At 39.0% G+C, this 22,255-nt stretch overlaps 1 protein-coding gene across 3 annotated transcripts in view; it reads left to right on the plus strand.

Annotated features, from left to right (window-relative positions):
- JHY (junctional cadherin complex regulator) overlaps nucleotides 1-15,845 on the plus strand; it is a 63,382-nt gene extending 47,537 nt beyond the window's left edge. Inside the window, exons 4-8 of one of the 3 annotated variants that reach the window (XM_060105010.1) lie at nucleotides 218-870; nucleotides 4,990-5,284; nucleotides 12,481-12,561; nucleotides 13,579-13,707; nucleotides 15,648-15,845. In XM_060105010.1, the coding sequence (XP_059960993.1) occupies nucleotides 218-870; nucleotides 4,990-5,284; nucleotides 12,481-12,561; nucleotides 13,579-13,707; nucleotides 15,648-15,845 (1,356 nt within the window). Of the gene's footprint in view, nucleotides 1-207; nucleotides 871-4,989; nucleotides 5,285-12,480; nucleotides 12,562-13,578; nucleotides 13,708-15,647 lie in introns of all 3 variants that reach the window. The other 2 variants (XM_060105008.1, XM_060105009.1) reach the window with 2 other exon arrangements.
- Nucleotides 15,846-22,255: the final 6,410 nt, after the last annotated feature.

A 22,255-nucleotide genomic window follows, 5' to 3' on the forward strand; every position in this document is an offset into this window, starting at 1 on the left:
TTCATAATCTGAAACTGCCAGGAGGAACCACTCAGCTAATCACCCTCTCATTGCCCGAAATGAGGAAAGGACCCTCTGTTCTCCTTCTTTATCTCTTTTCAATTCTGTGTTCACCTTCCTAGAAGTCTTAACTCCCAGTTTGAGAACACTAAAATTGGTGAAGAGTGCCAATCTTTTAACTTTATACTAACTAAAAATATCTTTTTTGGATTACCAGGAACATTGGTCTCAATATGAAAATGCAAAATCAAGCAATGGACCCAGAGGTCAATCTTCAGAAACAACCAATGGCCAGCAAACTTCCAGAAGACCAGCCAAGCACAAGATTCAAAAACAGCATAAACACCGGCACGGCCCAAAGTCTCTGGTGACTGAAGAGCTGGTTGTCAGTCAAGGACACCAGAATAACGCTTCCAGACAGCAGCAAACCCCAAATAAGCCAATACATACTGCAGTGAAACAGGAAACAGTCGTGCTTATGAATGCCCGGAACAATGATTTACAATACTCAGGTATACCAAGAAACCAGGAACCCAAAGTAACCTCCAATAAATTTGCTCCCCCACACCAGGCTTCTGACAAGGTATTATATAAAAATTCTACCAGGTTTCACTCAATGATGAATGTTAATACAGAAAGAGGACACAAAGACCAAGAAGAGAAAAGATTTTCATATCAGCAGCTACACATCGACACTCTTTCCAATATGGACTTGAACTATCTTCATGAACTTAATAAGAAGCATGCATCCCTTAGCCAGAAAGGCTCTCAGTCTGTTTCTAACATAAATAATAATGGATCAACTGAAAATAAGAAGCAATCCAAACGGACTTACACAGAAACAAAATATAAGAACTTAGAAATATTATGGTAAGAATTTCCTGTTCTCAAGTGGTTTTCTAGAGTAATGAGAGGCTGCTAGAGAAAGACAGGAGGGGGAGGACGGGATGGAGGGGCGGGGGCCATTCATGGCGATGGTCAGGCAAGAGGAAAAATTCTCCTAATGATGTCCTTGCCTCTGATTTCTGCAGAAAATAGTCCACTTTTGATGTATTTCTTCTTCCCTGTCTCCTCTACTTTCTCCACTGTCGTTAAACCAGAGGTTGGAGGGAGAAGGGCAGAGGGACCCAGTCAAAAAAGATCAGTATATTTTGAGGGTCACAAGTAATGTTCGGAGGGAACAAATTCTCTCCAACTCTGTAATGGTCTATCCTAAGAAAATAATCTAAAATACAGAAAAAAAAACACGTGGGTGTAAAAATATCATTTACAACCATATGATATTACTTATATGAGAAATCTAAAATATGGTACAGATGACCCTATCTACAAAACAGAAACAGACTCACAGACATAGAGAACAGATTTGTGGTTACCAAGCAGGAGGAGGGGAGGGAGAGGGATGGACCGGGAATTCGGGGTTGGTAGATGCAAACTATTACATTTAGGATGGATAAACAACAGGTCCTACTGTAGAGCACAGGGAACTGTATTCAGTATCCTGTGATAAACCACAATGGAAAACAATACAAAAAAAGAATGTCTATATGTGTATAACTGAGTCACTTTGCTGTACAGCAGAGATTGTCACAGCACTGTACATCAGCTACACTTCAATAAAATATATATCATTTACAGAAATGACAACAATAATTGAATAAGGAAATGTTTAGATTAATTATAATATTTAATATCATGTAACCATTAAAAACCATGTTTATGAGGAAATGCTTCTATAAAGAGAAAATAGTACAGTGCAAAAATTACACCTAAGGAGTATGAGCTCTATCTACTATGTCAAAATGTGCAGAGAAGATGAAAAATGCACCAGAATGTCAATAGTGGTTATTTCTGGCAAGAGAGATTGGGATTATTTTTAATTTCTTCTTTATATTTTCTGAGTTGTCCAAGTTCCCTACAGTGTAGATGCATTACTTCTATAATTAGAAGAAAGAAAAGCTATTTTTAAAATCGGGGTATTTCTTGATATCATTCAGTCAAATGTGTTTATTACATACCTGATATGGCTGAATATAGGACTAAAATGCTATAAAAGATACAAAAGTAGTATGATGCGTGGGAACCTTCAAGGAGCTTATTTTCAAAGTCGGGAGACAGTTTGACACACGTGAATTAATCAGAAGACATTTAAGTGCTCCACTTGGAGGTGTGGAATGTACAGTTAATAAGATTCAGAATTCGTTTCCAGAAGAGATAGTGATAGATAGATAGCAGGCATTCTCGTCTTTTTTTCCTGACTTTAGAGGGAGTGAGTCTAACATTTTTGCCATTAAAAATATTTAATTTTTAGTAGTTAGGGAGATAAATAGGAAATGACCTCCTATTCCTATTTTTTTCCTGCCAAGAACTTCTATCATAAATAGATATTTAATGTTATCAAATTCTCTGCATCAATTGAAAAATTTTCTCCTTGAATCCTTTATGTGGCTAAATGTGTTAACAGATTTTCTAACATTCCATCATCCTTTTATTCCTAGGACTAACCCAACTTGTCATACTATTTTAATAAATTGCTTGATTTGATTTGTTAACACTGTTTAGGATTTAACATTCACATGCAGGAAGTGAGACTGGCTTAAAATTCTCCAATCTGCCATTGGCCCCCGCCTGGATGTGTTATCAAGATTATACCAGCCTTAAAATAATTCCCCCATTTTATATCGTCCGGGAGACTTCATGTACAATTGGAACTGCTTTTTGAAGATTTCAGAGAATTTTCCAGTAAAACTATTTAGTTCTCATGTGTTTTTTTGTTTGGCTTTTCTTTTGTTGTTATTTGTGGGCAGATATTAAACTTTAAACTACTTACTTTTTTTGTGATACTCATATATTTGTATTAATTTCTACTATCTTAATTTGTCCTAGCCACCCTATTTTTTCCAATACATATTGTCTTTATTTTTTTTAATATTGTCTGTTGAACTGATAGAACTTTCTGCTACTTTTTCCCTCTACTGATTTGGAAATGCATATTCTCCTTCTATTCTTTTTTTTTTAACTTACATTATTAACTAGTCTAGTCTTAAAATTTCTATTCTCCTGCAGACACATTCAAATCATTGGATTGTTCTAATCCAATCACCCTTTGTGTCATACATACTTTTATCCAGCATCTTATATCTCTAAAACTAATCATTGTTTTATAATTGTTGTATAGAGTCAGTGATGTTTTAGATTTAACCAGTTGTTTATTACTGTCTTTGCCTCCCATTCTTTTTTCCATTTTACTCTTTCTTCCTGAAGTAGATCCTTTAGAAGTTCTTTCAGCAAGTACATTTCACTGGTAAATTTACCTGAAATTCCTTTACTTTCCTCTCTCTTAAATTATGTTTAACTTGATAAAGAATTAACCTCTTTGAAAACACTGTTTTTCTATTTCCTGGCTTCTCTATTTCTTTGAAAAGTCTTTTATCAATGTAATTATCATTCTTTTTGTCTTTGTCTTTTTTTCTCTTCTTGGTTTTAAGGTCTCTGTTTTTGGTGTTCTGAAGCTTTGCTGTGATGTATCTAGGTTTGAAATTTGTAACCCTGCTTGTGATTTTTCTGGGATTCCTAAATCTGAGGGTTCATTTCTTTCATAAATTCTGGAAAATTATTCACCCATTTTTCCTTTGAATATTATGTCTCCCAAATTTGTTCTAATTTTCCTTCAGGAACACCAAGTAGATGTATATTTGATTCTCTTATTCTAGACTCTGTGTCTTTTTAACTGTTTCTTATTTCCATCTCTTATCCCTCTATGCCTCTTTCTGAGAAATTTCCTCTAAGTTTCTAAGTCTCTTCAGCTCCAATATGCTCTTTGGTGTATCCACTGAGTTGTAAATTTCAGTAATGGTGTTTTTCATGTCTAGGAGTTCTACATGGTTCTGAGTAAAACCTTCCTGTTATTTTTTCAGAATATATTTCTCGGGGTTTTGATTTCTTCTTTCATGTCTTTAATCATTATAAACATGCTTCCTTATGAATGCTATCTAATATTCAGTTACCTTAAGTTCTTAGAAATCTACTACTGCTTTGTGTGTGTGTGTGCATGTGTATCTGCTGATTCTCATACTTGGTAGGTTATTTACTCACATGTTCTAGGATTTTGGATTGTGAACTTATGTTTATCCATCTTATCTGTAGACACCTAGGCAGGCTTGGGTGGGAATGTATCCTTCCAGAGAACTTGCTTCCGCCAGATATTAGGGAGGTATCCTTCCTCTAGGATCACTTTATGTTAATTTCTTGGTGTTGGATTTCCATGATTATGTGGGGAAGGTAAATTTGAACCCCAAATATTGTCCCATAGATATTCACAGGGAATTTTTTCTCCAGCTCAGAGCCTACATTAAGACAGATAGGCTTGCTTTGTTGTTTCCCAAGGCTGGTGAATGAGTTTTTCACTAATTTGCCTTTTTATTGAAGGTGTAGCTCTTCAAGGGTTACATACAGCCTTCATGCAGGCATCTCAGTTCTGATTCTCTGCCCGACACAGAGCCAAGATCTCACATATCCCATACCAGTGTTGAATGGTGAAACTCAAGCACTTAGGTCCAAACTCCCTCAAAGAAAGCCATAGCTTCATCTAATCTAAATCTGCTTTAGTTTTAGTTTCTGTTTAGTTTGTGGTCTCTGAAGATTCCCTGTCTCTCTTACAAATCCAACTATCTAATTAGAAGGGCATTTGTTTAATTTAATCCAACCTGTCCAGGTATTTTGTGGTGGGAATGCCTTTGATTTTTCAGAATGATATTTCTTCTATTCTGAATGCACTAAATGAAAGTTCTAAGTAAGAGCTAGAATATCCTAAAGAAAAAATAGAGGATATTAAGAAATTAATGTATTTATGAAAAGATTAAGCTAAAGAACATTAATTTGATTGGGGGAGTGATAAATACATCAAATTAATGGTTCATAAAGACTTTTATGCTAAAAGTCTTATGTATCTAGGTTTCATTAACAGATTTGTGTTTTTTTTCCTTTAAGGAAGTTCCATTCTTCCTCTGAGAGCCAACCTGCTAGTGCTTCTCCAGACTCACGGCTCACCCAGACAATGGAGCAGCATCAGCAGGCCCTAATGCATCTGACTGAGATGCATCCCCACAAAGGGGCCTTACCTGGCGTCACGCTTCCACCCATACCGTCAAGGGTGGAAAGTGAATCCCAACTCAGTTCAGAGAGAAGCCAAAGAAACCAAGTGAAAATTAGCTGTAACAATTCTGAAGGCTATCTGTTTCAACTGGAAAAGGGGAAGGAGCATAGGAAAAGAAGCAGCATTAAGGTAATAAAAACATCTTACTTACTTAACCTTTTATTTTGATAATACACAGGGACCTTGATTTTCATTCTCCTTATCTCAGGCCTGGAATAGGGCTGCTGCTGCTGCTGCTCCCCCTCCTTCTTCCTCTCTAGTCCCCACCCCTTCTCAGCCTTCATCTCACCTCAGCTCCTGCAGTAAAACACCCAGGACAGCCAATGACTGAGCTTTCTTCTGAAATGTTTGCTTTACTGAGTTCTGTGTTTACCTAAGATTCACCATGACTAGCACCTTTGTGCACTTAGGTCTTTCCCATCAGGTCTGCTTTGTTAAATAAGGGAAATGGGGGTGGGAGGCAAAGAGGAAGGTTTCCAGGAAGAAATGAAGGAGCGTTGAAGGAGTCTTTTTATGTCCTTTGTGTTTCTCTACTGTTACAAACAATAAAAACCCCTCAGGAAAGATCACTTGTTTCTAGTGTCAAATAGTAAGGAAAAGGCTAGAAAATGCATTCTGCTTTACTGGGCAACAGGGAAATAGTTGCCCAGTTTACTGGCTGGAAGCAATAGTCCTGTGGTGGATTGGCCCCACCAGGAACAGACTCTGAAATGGAGATTTGTGAGCAAGAGAGTTACCAGGGAACCACCCTTGTCGGGGAGGGAGAGGGCAAGGCCGGGTGAGGGAGAAGGGGCGGCTTTGAGGCTGGTGCAAAGGATGCCTCAGCCAAGCCCGTGAGGGTTCTGAAGTTGGGATGGCCCATCAGAGGCAAGGAACCCAGATGTTCCCCCACATGGATCAGCCATTGGCTATTGACTGTCTCTGGGGGAGCGTTGTAACTTTGGGCACAGCTGCTCCATCTGGCTGAGGTCAGTTCTTAGGGAGGGACTCGACCGTGGGCCATAGCAGACAACACTCCCAGCAGCCGGGGAACCAGTGGACACCAGTGGGGCATCCACTATAAGGCAGATTTAGGGAGCTATCCTTAGTTCCACTCAACATATATGTGCTGAATTCCTACCAGGAACTGTGCCAGGTGCTGGGATGTATAGCAAACGAGCCACGCCCTTTCCCCAGCAGTATCATGTTGAAATAAAAGAGAGAGGGATGCACAGTGAACACAGAGGAGCACAGAGGGGGACACATCCCCACCTGCGGGTCAAGCGGAGCTTCAGGAGGTGATCGTGAGGCATCTTAGAGGATGACTGAGAGTTAGCAAAAGAAGGAAGACTGAAAGCATTTCAGGCAGAGGGACCAGTGTAAGTGAATGTTCTGAAGCTTGAGAGAACACAAAGCATGCTGGGAACTGATGCATTTCAGGGTTGCTGCCACTCAAACTGGGAGGTGCTGAGTGTTGAGAGGTGACAGTGGAGAAGTAGGTCGGGCACCGGGTCTTCGAGGATCTTGCTCGTCATTGGAAGAAGGAAGGCTCTAATCCCTCAGCTGGGGGGGAGGGGGTGGTGGGTTGGTGGGGGGCATGGAAGAATTTTAACCACAGTTAGATTAATGTTTTAGAAAGACTGCTCTGGCTGTGGTGTGCAGGGCAGACGCAGGGCACTCCAGGAATAGGGGATCGTGAAGTCAGTGGACACCCACATGTGGGCCTCAGAAAAAAAGGAAAGGGTGGCCTTGAAGAGAAGAAGGGAAAGCTGGACTAGAACGACAGTGGGTCATACTGCAGAGAAGAAAAGGAGGACCAGCTTGGTGTGTCCTCCTGAGATAGAACCTCAGAGGCTGATGCACATGAAATGCCCCAGCCCACTGCCGCCACCTGCGAGCCTAGGCCTTCAGCTCGCTCACAGCCCCGGGGTCCTTCCCTCGGCCCCTTCCCACACGCTGACCTGAGGGCTCCTTGGGCTCCTCATGTGACCCTCCCTCACATCCTCCGTCCTGCCGGGGTACCTAATTCTTGCCCAGGCTGTGGAAACCACTACTGGTTGTTTAGAGCTGGGATGATCCCCAGTTTCACAGTAAATAAGAAGAAATGTGTTCCTGGGTTCATAAGTAACTTATTTTTCCACCAAAACATCATTACTTGACAGTTAATCATACCTAATCTGAGCTACGATTAGTAGTGTTTTCAAGTACTTCATAAATAGAATAGGGTTTGTAGACTGGGCTAGGAAGCCAGACACTGTGCGTATTATTATTTCTATAGGGAAATGTATTCAGAGCTTAGGAACCAACACATTCTCAAGGTGAGGGTGTCCTGTCACTCTGGAATTTACGAGTTACCAGGGCCTAAAAAAGAGCTCAAACTCACTACCTCGGAAGAGAACCTTCTGGGTTAGGGTTCTTGCCAACTGTGGATTATTGTTGAAAATGCAAGCTTTTAACAATTCCTAACGAGCAGGGTTTAGCGGAAGTCACGCACTCAGCCATTTCTAAATTCTCATCACCTAATCTCTCTGTGACTCGGACAAGTTAATTCACCTGAGCCCCTATTTCCTCATACGCACAATCAGAATTGTTCTTTTTGTAGATTTGGTTTGACGGTTAAGTGACATAATGTATTAAAACCTTAGCTTAGTGCCTAGCAAAGAATAGACATCAACTAAATGTTAGTTTCCTTTCCCTTCCTTCTCCTTTTGGTAGTTTGAATCTGTGTTTTACCGAGGGAAGGCAGAGGACAGTACCCAGTGATGGTGTATCATGAGACATCTAAGATCGGGGAGGGGAGGGAAGAGGAAGAAAGAGAACTTCCACTTACCACTTCCCAAGCCCTCTTTCCAACTTGGGAAATCCCTGCCTTCCTGCTTTCTCTCAGAGATGTTGCAATCCACACGTATCCATTTTCTCCATCCAAGACTTTCAGCCTACATCCAACAAAGACACAGAAGCACTCTTTGGCCGGGAAGCCATTCCAGAAGCTAAAATGATTTAGAACCGAGCTATTTGTATAGGACAGCAGGTAGCCGGGGCCCCAGACAGAGGGACTCATTACCCACGTCATGCCCATTTCCTAGTCAAAGCAAATCTCATGGTTTCCAAGGGAATCGACTCGAATCACATTCAAAATTTGAGGATTTGTCAAGATAATAGGCCCAAGCACCGTTCCTCTTCCCCTGGCAGTTCTGTTGTGACCAGTTTATGAACACTCAGCATTGTCCATGCCACTGAATCCAGACATCAGGCAGTGAGAGATTAACACAGCACAAGTGATGACAAACAGTAATAAAAATATCTACTGCAACCTGCCACAAAATAACTGCTTACGGAGTTCTCTGACTGCTGTGTTGAGCTGAGCTGCAGTAATTAACTCGTGTGTTTGTTGTCACAGACAATCCGGGTATTGCTGCTTGACTGCTTCTAAGACGAGGTTTATTTGGATTAAGTTTAGCAACCACAGAGCAAATTTCCTTCACTTGCTGTTCCCCAGTATTTGAGGCATTGTTTTCTGTCCCGTCTCTGAGTAACTTTCTCACCCTTACACATCTGAGGAATGTTCTGGAGAAAAGCCCCACAGTGTCCCCCACAGTGGGGCACGACCTCTCAGAGTTGAAACAAGTCCTCCCGGGACAGTCAATGTCATTTCCAAGTCAGGCACCTTTTGCCCCACGTTTACAATAAAAGTCACTCTTCCGGCTTGATAAGACGTGTGATTGATGGCCGGCAGAAACCTTCCACCAGGAGATCCTATGCCAGACTCTGCCAAAACCACGACCAGTGGACGCCAATTCCAAGGGGTAGATCTGGTCTGGTCAGCCGTCAGCTAGAGCCAGGGTTGGCTGATGTCACCCTGTGTGCATCTCACACAAAGACTAGCAGCAAACCCTGCCGGGGATTTTTTGAAAACATGCTTTTATTTGCCCTGTGTTTGGAGACCTAATGAGACTATTATTGTTGATTTAATTTTAAAAACTGGGGGGGGGGCATGGTGCTATTGTGACCTTTTGGTCTTGTAACAGCCAAAGAGAGATAAATCAAACTAAATTCTAGGCATTATTTGACTATGAAAGCCTTTTGAAGAGACAGAAGGTAGCTTAGTGGTTGCCTAGGGCTGGAGGTGGGGGGGAGGGAAGGGACTGCTAATGGGTATGGGTTTCTTTTTAGGTCAATGAAAATGTTCTAAAATTGGATTGTGGTGACTTCTGCACAACTTGATGACTATACTAAAAACCACTGAACTGTACAACTTCAAATGGGTGAATTTGGTGGTGTGTGAATTTTATCTCAATAAAGCCGTTAAAAAGAATTTTGATGGAAAGAGATCAAACAAAATTACAGCACTGAGAACCAATCAAGATTACTTGAAGCTGACAAGTAAATCCAGGATTTTTCATTGCCAGTCACCCGGAACAAACTGTTAGGGGCCATCGCTCTCCCTTGAGAAACATCTCTTCACTGGAAGCAGCTCAGCCTGTCAAGGAGTCAGTGGCATTTGGAGATGACCCCTTCGGGCCACTCTCTTTCCTTCGTGTCAGTCTGCAGTGCTAGACCCTCGGTTCTGTTTTCCTGCGACAGCCACGACGTTTATTCGAGGTGATAGAACTTCAGGGGGGATGCAATAAGCAATTATTCATGCTTTGCGTTACATCTTTTGTGAGTTGGTGGAATGATTAAAGCTAAGCTGCTTCAGACTAAGGATGCGATTTCTGGGCGCTGATCATTTCTGTCTCATCAGTTTGGGACAAATTGGATTTATGACTTGGATGTGAGTGGGGTTCTCTCCTTTTTCATTATTGGTTGACTTTGGCAAATGGTAACATAGTGATTTCAAAACAATGGCGGAGATGGCATATGCCAGATAAAGAACAAATCTGCAATCGCAAAGTATAGGATATCTGAGTTCATTCACCTATTAAAAATTAGCAGTGGTTTTAAAATGTGATAATACCCAGTGTCAGCGAGGTCTGGACAAAAAGAGCATTCTTCTACCTTGTTAACAGAAGTGTTCATGAATGGCCCCAAATATGTTCATGATTCTGTCTCAATAATCTCACTTCTCTTAATTTATCTCAAAGAAATAATCAGAGTAGCCCACAAACAATGCTCATCCATCCCTAGGACATCTTAAATGTTCAACATTTAGAAGAATCGCTAAATAATTCAACTATAACTAGACAATAGAATGTTATACATAAAAATCACATTTTCAGAAAACATGTAGTAACAGGGAAATACAGTGAATGGTAACCTTCTCAGCAAAAAAAAATAACAAAATAATTTGTAGGATAGGGACAATTTTATAAAAGTATGAACGGATACATCTAAAGGGCAGGAAGCAGCTGTAGTGGTTTTGCTGGGTGATGACTCTATTCTCTTAAAGGAGATTTATGATTTTGAAATGCTTTCAATGAACAATATTTCTTCTATATACTTCTTCTATATATTATATTCTTCTGTATACTATATTTTAATTATTTTAGTCCAAAGATTTAAGAAAGGATCTTCTTTGACCTTTTAGAATCAGATGCACTGAAAGAGTTCTGACTACAAATATTTAACATACTAATCAGGCAAATTCTGTTTACAGAACTTTAAATCCTTGCAGTGTAGAAGTATTGCCTAAATGACACATGATTTTGGCCCTGTGAAGCACTATGTACTATAAAAATTTTGTAGGACCTTAGAAATACTGCCTTTAGCTACAAGTCACAGAACTACTCTTTACAGCAATTTCAAAAATAAGGGTTCATTCTTCTTACATACAGTTAATCCACAAGTAGGGGGTTGCTAGCACCGGTGGTTCTATAGCTCAAAACATCAGAACCAGTATTTGTACAATTCTCTTGTTCTTTTTTTCTTTCCTGGCTACAAGACTGCTGCTGCATCTCCAGAAATCACATCCACATTCAAGGCAAGATAAAGGGAAAGGGGGAGGGGCTGTGCCAATCCAATTAAAGGTTTTCCAAGATGCACCCTCTATCTATGCCAGCAAACCTTCATTCATATCTCATGGGCCAGAGTTCAGTGCTGGGGTCTGGAGGCAAGAGCTTTGGGCTCTGAGCCTGGGAAATGGCGATGGAGAATCTAAGTGGTCTGACCTCCAGGTAGTCAGTCAGTAGGCATTGTGAGTAGTAACAGCTGATATATGTGTCTACATAAGTTCATTGTTGAGATTTGAGAATTATATGCAGTAACTCTCTATATGATGAAATGTTCTGTTTTTAAAGTCTCTGGACTATCTCTGCCAAATTCTCTCTTAGGAAAGGGCACATTAGATATATTGTATATTTTAGGACTTCATAATTAACAGGAACTTTCAAAATTGAGAAACATACCATGCCTTGTCATTAGCATATAGACAGGTGGTACCATACATGGTTAGTTCAGTACTGCCTCTGCCGTATGGCTATTTATTCTAAGCACCAATTCTGATGTACCCTAAGATCATTACCGTCACCCAAACCATCTCTTTGGTATTGTCCTTCCTACCCTTCCCAAGGAAGACAACTCAATGAACTCACAAATGCAAAGAAAAAAGGCCTTTGTTTCCCCACAAGGGTATCTGCTGCAAGTAGCAAGTCAGATTTCATGTCAAAAGCAGGAGTTTGGGGAATATCTTAACCTATCCTACAGTCCGGAGCGCGTTGGTATTTTTCCTGCCTGTTACTGTGCTCAACTGACATAATTTAATAATTAAAGAGCCTCGGTCTGTTACTCTGTCCCTTTAAATATGCAATAGTAATAAGCATTATCGTATAAAAGTATTTGTACCTTTCAAAATATCCAAAATCACACTGAATAAGTTTCTCAGTGGGTCTTGCTTAGACTCTTAACCCTTAAATGTTTCCTTTCTTTTGAATATTATGACATTAGACAGGGTGCTCTCTCTTCGAAGCAGTGTGCTTACCTGATTCATTTAGATCGCCTGTTCCAGGGAAATCAGTTGGTTCAGTGAACGGTACAAAACTAGACATACTACTCATAGCAGCAGCAGCGAATTAGTAATGTATCCGTTACGTTAAAAATGTTAATAACAAAGCAGCACTTCACTCAATTGAAATTTTTTATTTATAATTTTCAGAATTTCAGTGTTTTTTATTGCAGAAGTGGAAAAGTCCAAACATGTTAGCTCACCAGCTACAAATTACCAAGGAAACTATTATCAATGACGACCATTAAAATGGAAGAATTGTTGGGAAACACACCCACTCTCCCACGGTCCACACAGGCTGCCATTCTTCATTTTGCTTCTTCCCTTTCTTATGTGGCCATGACAACTCGAGGGTGGGGGACATACAAGTCTTTAAAAGAAACTGTCTCTTTGATTGTATTTTTAGAGTTCCAAGCTGAAAGGTTATCAGAACAGAGACATGAAGCTTGGAGGCCTCGGACCTGACCTTGAGTCCATCAGAGACAAAGTGAGTGTGATGTACATACAGCATTTCCAGGACTGGATTTGCCATTTGTCTTCCAGCAAAACCATATAAAGATAACCCCAGAACCAACTCCTAATTCAAATGTCTCCCTCTGAATAGAGACCCTTCTGAAGTAGCATTGGTAATAAGCCCCAGGCACTACTTCTACCATAAAATAAAATTACTCAGCCAATGTTGTTTTATGTATCCACCTTTTAGTTAGTTTTGAAGGCCCAAACAGAAAAGTGGGACACATGCACATGAAAAGAGATGTGCGTGTTATATGGTCCTTGGTCTTTCCCGATAGAGTTATCTTGATAATATTCAAGAGTGGTTACAGAGAAGACACTCAGGGTAAGAGTTTCCCAAGCCACGAAAAGTGCACCCACTTTATTCTCTTTCCTCTAGTGAAAGGAGGTCTTCATTTAATGTGTTTTTTTGTTTGTTTGTTTGTTTGTTTTTGTGGTACACGGGCCTCTCACTGTTGTGGCCTCTCCCATTGCGGAGCACAAGCTCTGGACGTGCAGGCTCAGCAGCCATGGCTCACGGGGCCCAGCCGCTCCACGGCATGTGGGATCTTCCCCGACTGGGGCTCGAACCTGTGTCTCCTGCATCGGCAGGCGGACTCTCAACCACTGCGCTACCAGGGAAGCCCCCATCTAATGTGTTTTAACTGCAGTTACACTCAAGGCATAAAAAGAGAGTAGAGTTCAAAGTTGGAAGCAAAAGTGAAAATAAATTGGGTAAACGCAACAAAGAAGAGGCTGAATGTGATTTAGCCACTGTTAAGTGAACACTGGGTATGCTATTGCAGTGACATTCCGCCCCTAAAGAGAAACTGTTTCTAGGAGAAACATTAACTTAACCACTTCACTGCTGTCACCTTACACGCAGTGATCCCATTTCCCCCATGTGGCTGACACTGTATGCCCAGCTCACTAAAGTTAGTGTCAATTTAAACAGAGAACAGAGCGATCTAGCAGGACCTGTGAGTCACCCTCACTTTGTTTCTCTGAACAGATGCAGAAATTAATACAGCAAAAGGAATATGCAAAACAAGTAAAGGAATACAACATGAAGGCACTATCCATCCCGTCAAAGCCACAAATAGCAAAGACTGAAAATAAATCTGCTGTCCCTCGGCAGAAGGTAAGAAATTCTCACCAAGGCAGTTGTCTTTTTAATTAGAATTAAAAGGAAACCTCTGTGACCTCATGACAATAAATTCCCCACATTATTTGAACAGAGGATGTTTTAGCTACTACTGTTCCTGCGGCTCCCCATCATTCACAGATATTGATGTAAAAATGATATACACACATATGATGCTGGAAGGTTAGCCTCTTTTTTTCCCTGAAGTTCACTGTTATCTTTAGTCTTCCACATGTTTTCCTCCAAGTATAGTATTTCGAGTTTCTCACACAAAAATTCAATGGTTAGGTGATTTCGTAGAAAAAAACTAATAATCCTGATTAACCATCAATTTCCTTCTCTACCATTAAATAAGTTTTAAGAAATTAGCATCTTGCCATCTCTGGGTGCTTATGTCAGGGGAAAGTCCTTCACTGTTTCTCTCAAGTTCATTCCCTATATTTTTCCTAAGGGATGGTACTATATAGGTTCCTCTACCCAATAAAAATGATAAATACAGGATGTTCTCCCTCTCAGAAGTCATCCAACTCTAAGTTGTGATGTGAATGAAATACGTTCTATAGAGACACTGAGCTTTGCAGTACAAGTCTCTGCCTCAGTCCCAGTAAGGACATGGGACCCTTTGCATGAGGGACAAGTGACCCTTTGGTGCTTTTAGGAATTTGTACTTCGTGTTCTCTTTCACAGACTCTCATATTTTCTATCTATTGCCTTTCTTCCTCAGACCTTGAAGACCTCAATCCACTTGATTGAGTTTCCATGATGCCACTTTTTCTTTTTTTCTCCAGTCCATTATTTGTTCATGAAGAGATTCAAGGCAACAAGTCTATAATTAGAAATTCCAATAGAAGTCAACTACACACCCTGAGAAGTCTGGAGTTTTACTGTTTTGGAGATTTTTCCCCTTCTAGGACCTACGTATACTATCCATTCCCATTTTAGCTCTCAAGAAACTCTTATTAAACTGTAAAACTGGGGGTGGGGAGAGATAAATTAGGAGTTTGGGATTAACATATAACACTACTATATATGAAATAGATAAACAACAAGGACCTACTGTATAGCACAGGAAACTATATCCAATATCTTGTAATAACCTATAATGGAAAAGAATCTGAAAAAGTATATATATATATATATATATATATATATATATATATATATAACTGAATCACTTTGCTGTACACCTGAAACTAACACAACATTGTAAATTAACTATACTTCAATTTAAAAAAATGGTTAATTTTAGAAAAGTAAAACATATAAAGGCAGATTTAGAAATCATATTCAGTAATCTCATCTTTATTGTAATGCCTGTCAGAACTGACATCACTGAAAAAAAGCGTGCCTTTTTTTAGTATCCAGGTATCTATAGATATGCTAAAGAAAAGGAAAAAATAATTTTCAACCTCTAATAAATACTTGCCAGAGTTGTAAGAACCCAGAAACAAGAATAGTTGGTGTAATAATGGAGACTCAGTTTTATCTCAATTACAGTGATGTCTTTGGTCTCAAGCTGTAACAAGTCCTCTTTGGATGGAAAGGTCAGTTAATATCTTCTTAATAGAGGTTTGGTTTTAATAAGACTGCCAGAAGCTAAACAGATCAAACACATAAGAAATCTATTTTCAAGCACTTGAATAAAACTCAGTTTTATAAAGAAAACATCCAGAGTCACAACTGTACATATCATTCTTCAACTCTCTTTTTTTCCACAGCATTTTGTTACGTGGCTAATTTATTTTGTTTAAACTCTGCGTTATATTGCATTATTTGTATTTTCCATTTGGTCTCCATTTCCATCCACCGCTTAGTACATTATTGTAGCAACAGTCTCCAATTATATTATCAATAAACCTTTCCTGAGACTAGATTTAATTTAAGGAATCCAGGGTTCACTTCCCATCTCAAATAAAATTTTATCTTTATGCTTTTAGGCTTTGGAATATGCTAAGACCATCCCCAAACCCAAACCTTCAAATCTGCGTGATCAAGCCTCAAAGGAAAAGAAAAATCCAACCCATGCTGGAAAAGGAGACATTTTACCTGAAATCTCACTGTTGGAAGTACTGCAGAACAGACATGAAAGGGAAAAACAAGCTGTGGCTGCTTTAAAAGCCCTTCACATTGTATAGACAAGATATGACCAGAGATGCCCAGGGAATGGACTTGGAGAAGAGAAACTCCAACCCACTACTCTGCATTGAGAGTGATGACCTAGCATCGTCATCTAACTGCAATCCATGTTTGCTTTGTACAGGATTTAAAATATGGGGCCCTATTACATTATGGCGCCGTATTTTACTTTCCAGGAAGAAAAACTATTTTAATTATTTATTTTCAAATCAGTTAATATTGGGGCTGAATAAGAACTAGGGAGTAAAGCCTTTTGGTTTTATACTGGATCCTTTTATTTCTTTTTGGTTTTATATTGGTTCTTTTAATTTCTTAAATGATCGCTACCCTTTCTTAGCATAATGAAACTCTTAAAGTTACCCAGAAATAAATGTATCTACTTGAGTTTCTTTCTCATTTTTCTGATTAAAAAAAAAACTATAAACACTTCAGTTTCTATCGAAAAGAACTCAACTTGGACTAAACACAGGTAAATTTTGCGATATCATTTCCAAAATATTTCAAAATTCTCTAAATTTAGCCAAGGGTTTATATGTAAAATTTTAAAAATGAAAGTGTTTCTAGATGTGCTACTCAAGTAAAACAAATCTCAATGTTGTTCTAACAGAGCATCAAGATATTAATTAGAAATCCACCAAGTCCAAAAGCACTCAACTCGGGCACCTCTGAGAGAGACACTTTCTCAAAGCTGCTGACTCCAAGTATATAAATTTGCTGAACATCTTGCCATCAAAAATATCTTAAAATATCATCAAATGTGTGCTTCCACACAAAAACATTAAGACAAAAACATCCCACAAAACATCCTACTGAATGTCAATATTAATAAATATTTTTTCCCTTTTAAAGAATCTTTTGAAACTGCATAAACATTGTGAAATTCCCAGGTCTTAAAATAGTCCCTGGGACTATTTAAAATCCTATTAAATTAGGATTTAAATTTTACTTACTTGCTTGTACTAGATGGGCATTTCATTCTTAGATGGCTACATCCAGAAATGGACACATTTAACAATAATTTAGGGAAAATCTGTTTCTCTATACAGGTGGCATAAGGACTGGCTTTGGAGATTTATTCCTATATTGTATAAATTTTACATATACCACAATGTGGTAGAAAAGCTGCCTGTACAAAACTTTTTCTTAATACTGGAAACAGCATTGAAAGTCTGGAAAGATAACAAGTATCTGTGAACATAAAACAGTAAACTGGAGAATCACGTTTCAGTAGTATTTGGAAAATCATAGCATATATGAGGAGTTAGTTCAGGAAAATCACAGCCCAAGCTGCTCCTAAAATGTATCTGTAAAAGAAGAGGACCCTTCAAGGTACATGTTTAAAGACTTTTCTAGAAACATGAGATAGAATGATTTTTTCCCCTATATTTTAAAACTTGCTCTGGAAGCTAAAAATAATGCATAAGAGACATTTCCACATTTTCATTTTTAAAGGGACAGGGTAAATTTTTTAAACATTCCATTTCTACTAAATTATCTTAAAGGAATTTAGAGCTTGGAAGGGGTTTATCTTGTTCAAGTGCCAATTTTTCAGAAGCGGAAATGGAGATCAAGAAAGGATAAGTGGGGCTTCCCTGGTGGCGCAGTGGTTGAGGGTCCACCTGCCGATGCAGGGGACACGGGTTCGTGCCCCGGTCCGGGAAGAACCCACATGCCTCGGAGCGGCTGGGCCCGTGAGCCGTGTCCGCTGAGCCTGCGCGTCCGGAGCCTGTGCTCCACAACGGGAGAGGCCACAACAGTGAGAGGCCCGCGTACGGCAAAAAAAAAAAAAAAAGAAAGAAAGAAAGAAAGGATAAGTGACTCTGAAGTCCTTCAGTCCTACAATGGGAGACTAGCCAGGTCTAAACTCCAATCTTTCAACAGCAAGGGGAGCACTATTGGATTATTTGTTTGTGGGAAGAGAGTTCTTGTTTTTCCGTGTGGGCAAAGAGGATGTAATTATATGTTTCAATTTGGGACATGAACTTCCATCATTTACGTTCCATTTTTAGAAATACGCTTTACTATCTACCTTGCATTTTTAACATGTACAGTCTGGCAACTTTATTACTACATTGATGAAGTTGTAAGAGACATCTACAATGCAACTCAAATGTTGACCAATAAAAGAGACACTATTTCAATTTTTTTTTTCAGAACATTTAAAAACCTCTCCCTAACCATTTCTCTCAGCCTAAGCATTAAATCCTCCAGGCACTTTCACACCTACTATTAAGAACCCACACCCAGCTGAAGCAGGTTCAATGATCCAGTTGATATCAAACAACATTTCACAGGAACTTTACACTCAAGGCAAAGCTTTACCATCCAGTATATATGACCCTAGAGCAATCAAAATTCTTTGTACACAAACACGGAAAGTGACAGGCGGCATCTAAAATGAGTTTGACTAAAAAAGAGAACATACTTGCTGAAAGCTTGGGGTTGAAATCAAAGAATAGATCAAAATAGGCTTCATCTGGCCCCAAGTCATCCCACAATGGTAAGATCCAGCAGAATGGCACTAAGGCACCATGATACTAAGACAGGGTAGAGATTCTGCAAAAGCAGTAAATGACAAACGCTTGTCTGGTGCCTCCTTTAAAGGCAATTGTACTATTAACAATAACATTGATCTTTTATAGACCTGAGTGGATCAGTGATCAATTTTTATCATATTTCTGTTTCAGATATTTAGGAAATAAAAATAATCTGCCTATTAGAAGACAAGGAACCATAAACTTGAGTGACGTAATGATGGAGGGCCTGGATTTGACCAGATGTTATACAAGCCATTGAAAGACATAGTGCCTAACTCCCTAATCTCTATGAACTGGTATAAAGGACCTTTAAATCATGTATTCTTTCTTATTATAGACTCCTTTTATGATGTTTTTCCATCTTGAGTTTCCAACAAGAGCATCCTCCTAGAGGCAGCTTTTGTACAAGTAGCTGAATTTAATGACAGCTGTCATCATGATATTGCTTTGTATAGTAAGGAGTCTCTTGGGAGTTATCTAGAAACCAACTGAAGAAAAGACAATATTGAGGAACAAAATAAAAGGTCAGCCTAGCAAAGGCATCGATGTCTAATTGTTCCAATTGGGGCCTTATTATTGGTTAATGAATCATTGTCAAAACATCACAGCAAGCATGAGCATGCACAGTCTAGTCTAGAGCGAGAAAATGACTCTTCATCCCAACAGTTATTAGCTGGAAGTTGCTTGAAAACACATCCAGTAATTAGAACAACGCTGGAGCTAATTGAGAACTTTGAATTGATAGCAAATTGTCTACAATATCAGACTGGATAAACTCAGGAGGGATTCTTTTTTAATTACTTATTGAAAAATTGCATAAGGTGAATTGAATTGGGGTGATAGTCTGCACATACCAGGACCAGTTTAACTAACTCTAACATGTGCTTCAAAACATATATTACCATTATATTAGAAGTTGCACTTGAAAATATAAAGTTCTTAAGGAAAAATTAAGGTTGCTTTCCTAAATATGCCTTTTTAAAGATCATCTTTTCCTATCAGAGTAAGAATAAATCTTGAATAATACACATTTCCTCTAACACTCAAGTATTCTACAGGATGACGATAGGACTTCTCCCTAATGCTAAGTGAGTTTTCATAACTTTTATTCCTAAGTGGATAAAAACAGAAAGACGAAAGGACACATGAATGCTGCATTGCCTCTTTAGTTGTTTTCCCCGTGAGACAGGATTTAAACAGTAGCACAAAGTCAGTTTTTCATTATTGTGGATTTTGTCTATCCAGTATCTCCTCCCTCTGTATCCCTCATTATAAGAAATGGTCTATATTGTCAGACAAAATTTCTATATTATAAAGGCAAAAAAGGAGAATTATGTATTCTAATAAAATTTTATTTAGCTATTTATTCCACTTTTTAAAATATACTGAAGTATGATCTCAGAATAGCTAAAAATCTGATATTCAGAATTGTCCCCGCAACTCACTGCCTCCAGATTAAGTACAGTATTTGTTTCTACTCCCCCTCTCAACTTCATTAAGCAAAGCCACACATCTTTCTCACAAAGGTACAGAGAAAATACAAAATGTCTCAATTTCCTAAGCAAACATCCATTCAATGGAAAGCAAAAGGTTTTGGATGGCGGGTTTTTCTTTCATTCATTCATTCGTTCATTCATTTTATTCTCTCATCTTAAAGATTCCCATTCTTCGTGTTTGGTTACTTAATTTTGGTTCAGTGGAATAACTGAAAAGTTGGGGCTTTCCCAAAAGGTTATGAAAACATCACAGTGAGAGATGCAATAAGATGCAAAATGAACAGACTTTTCAGCTCTCCCTACCACTCAATATAGGGCCTCTTTGGGTAAAATGAAGAGAAGAAAAAAGAATTTGGCGGGCAAGGTTTATCTCCCTTGCTGCCTCTCCACTGCCTTTTCATTGTCCCCTTGCAAACCTGGGCAATATAAGTAATTAATTTTCAATAAGCTGAATAAATGGTCTTCTGCTATTAAACAGCTCTAACAGGTCAAGAGGATTACAATGATATGAGCTTTTCAGGCAAATAAATTTAGTGAAACCCTGGAAATACCTGACAAGATTTCACAAATTTTCTTTATGAGTTGACAGCTCGTAGAGACCAGACCTGCTACTGGGGCTGCTAGACTGGCTTTTGAGAGTACCTCTTATTGCTGGAGTCCCAAGCTTTTGCAAGAGATGCTTAAATAGTAGATATCCTTATGGTGCAAATTTGACACTGGGAGAAATAACCTTCAGAAATTTAAAACCCACGAAGTATAATCAGTTATCCTTTGGGAAGCTGTCTATACAGGAGAAGGAAGTAGAGAACAGAATGCATGTCCAGTGGAAAAAAACCACTGTAGATCTCTACACCAAATAATTTGGGCCCCAAATGGACTCTTTCCTCTGTGGCAAATTTGTCTCCTAAATTAATCCCTATGCTTTCTTTTTTGTCATGCAGACAGTGATCCAAATCACTATCATGAATCCTGGTTGGCCTTACCTTGTATCTCTAACCTGTCACCTGGCAGTGATGTCTTTTCCCATTTCCCCTGCTTCCACACAATGGTGACACTTTGAATCAGTACCAAGGATGCTATCTCTACTTAAAATTGATAATCTATCATACAAACCTCAAGTACCCATTTTTAATGAAACCTTTAGATGAATATCAAAGAACTATTTGCTGTGTCTAATGCTTTAATTAGATTATATTCTCAATTTAACCCATTAAACCTCCTTTGATGATCCCCATATTTAGTGTTTAGCCTCAGATGCACGAGGTAATGAATACTGGACCTTTTGATTTAATGAGAATTTCGGCTCTTCCAGCCTGCACCTCTTTGTATACCTTTTATTTTGCCAGCTATAGAATTCAGTTAATTGAAGGAGTCCCTTACCCTCACACATTAAGGAGTATAAATTAGCATCCCCATTCTGACTGCAAAATGCAAGCAGACAGTTTTGCTTTGATCTGCGGATTGAGCTGAAGAAGGCAGCAGCCCTCTGAAAACGAGCTGATGGCCTGTTATCAGGGCAAAATGCAGATGCATCTGTGCGTCACAAAACACTTAATGTCTTAACTGATCACCTTCCAATTCTCCTTGTCCTGTTTGCATCATTCTCTTTATAAGCGCGCCCGTGCATGTGTGTGTGTATGTGTGTATTTCTGTGTGGCTCTGTTTTGCTTTCTCTGTTTATCTTTTCTGATTCTCTACTCAGAGAATTAAGGACCCAGGTTTTAAATTAATCTGAGACAAAGGAAAATGAAATAACATAAATTCCCTCACTTTGAAATTTCTACGAATATCCTGCAAAACTATTCAGGACCTTTCACAGACAAAGATTCTTAAGGACTAACTAACCTCCAATGCTTTCAAAATGGATAGATCCCAAGCCGTTGGTAGTACATCACTGAATATGAGGTCAGAAGGGCTATCCTGTGCTTTGGTAATGAAGTCAGCCTTTTAATATGTTCCAATGATAAGGCAACTCTCTTGAACTTAACAAATTCAGTTACATAAAAGAAACATCAAGGTAAAAGATCAATACCTCCATCACTCATTGTAAAAGCCAGAATAAAATAATCTTAGATTCAAATTATGAGACATCTGGATAAATACGGTAGATTGAGCACCCACACACACATGCACACGCACGCACACATCTGTTTCACTCCCTTGGCAAGCCCCCACTAAAATCACAGTAACGGGTTTTTTAAAGGCATAAACATATAAGAACAGGGAGAACAGGAAGAGGGATACCAGTAGCAGCTTTTTAAAAACTGGAAAGCAGGTGAATAAATTGCAAAATAATAATAATAATTGGAAGCCTCCAAAAATACTAAATCGTAACCAGGCAATGGGAAAATCCAAGAATCAATCTGATATACACTA

The sequence above is a fragment of the Mesoplodon densirostris genome, chromosome 7 (genome assembly GCF_025265405.1).
Source record: "Mesoplodon densirostris isolate mMesDen1 chromosome 7, mMesDen1 primary haplotype, whole genome shotgun sequence".
Taxonomy (NCBI): Eukaryota; Metazoa; Chordata; class Mammalia; order Artiodactyla; family Ziphiidae; genus Mesoplodon; species Mesoplodon densirostris.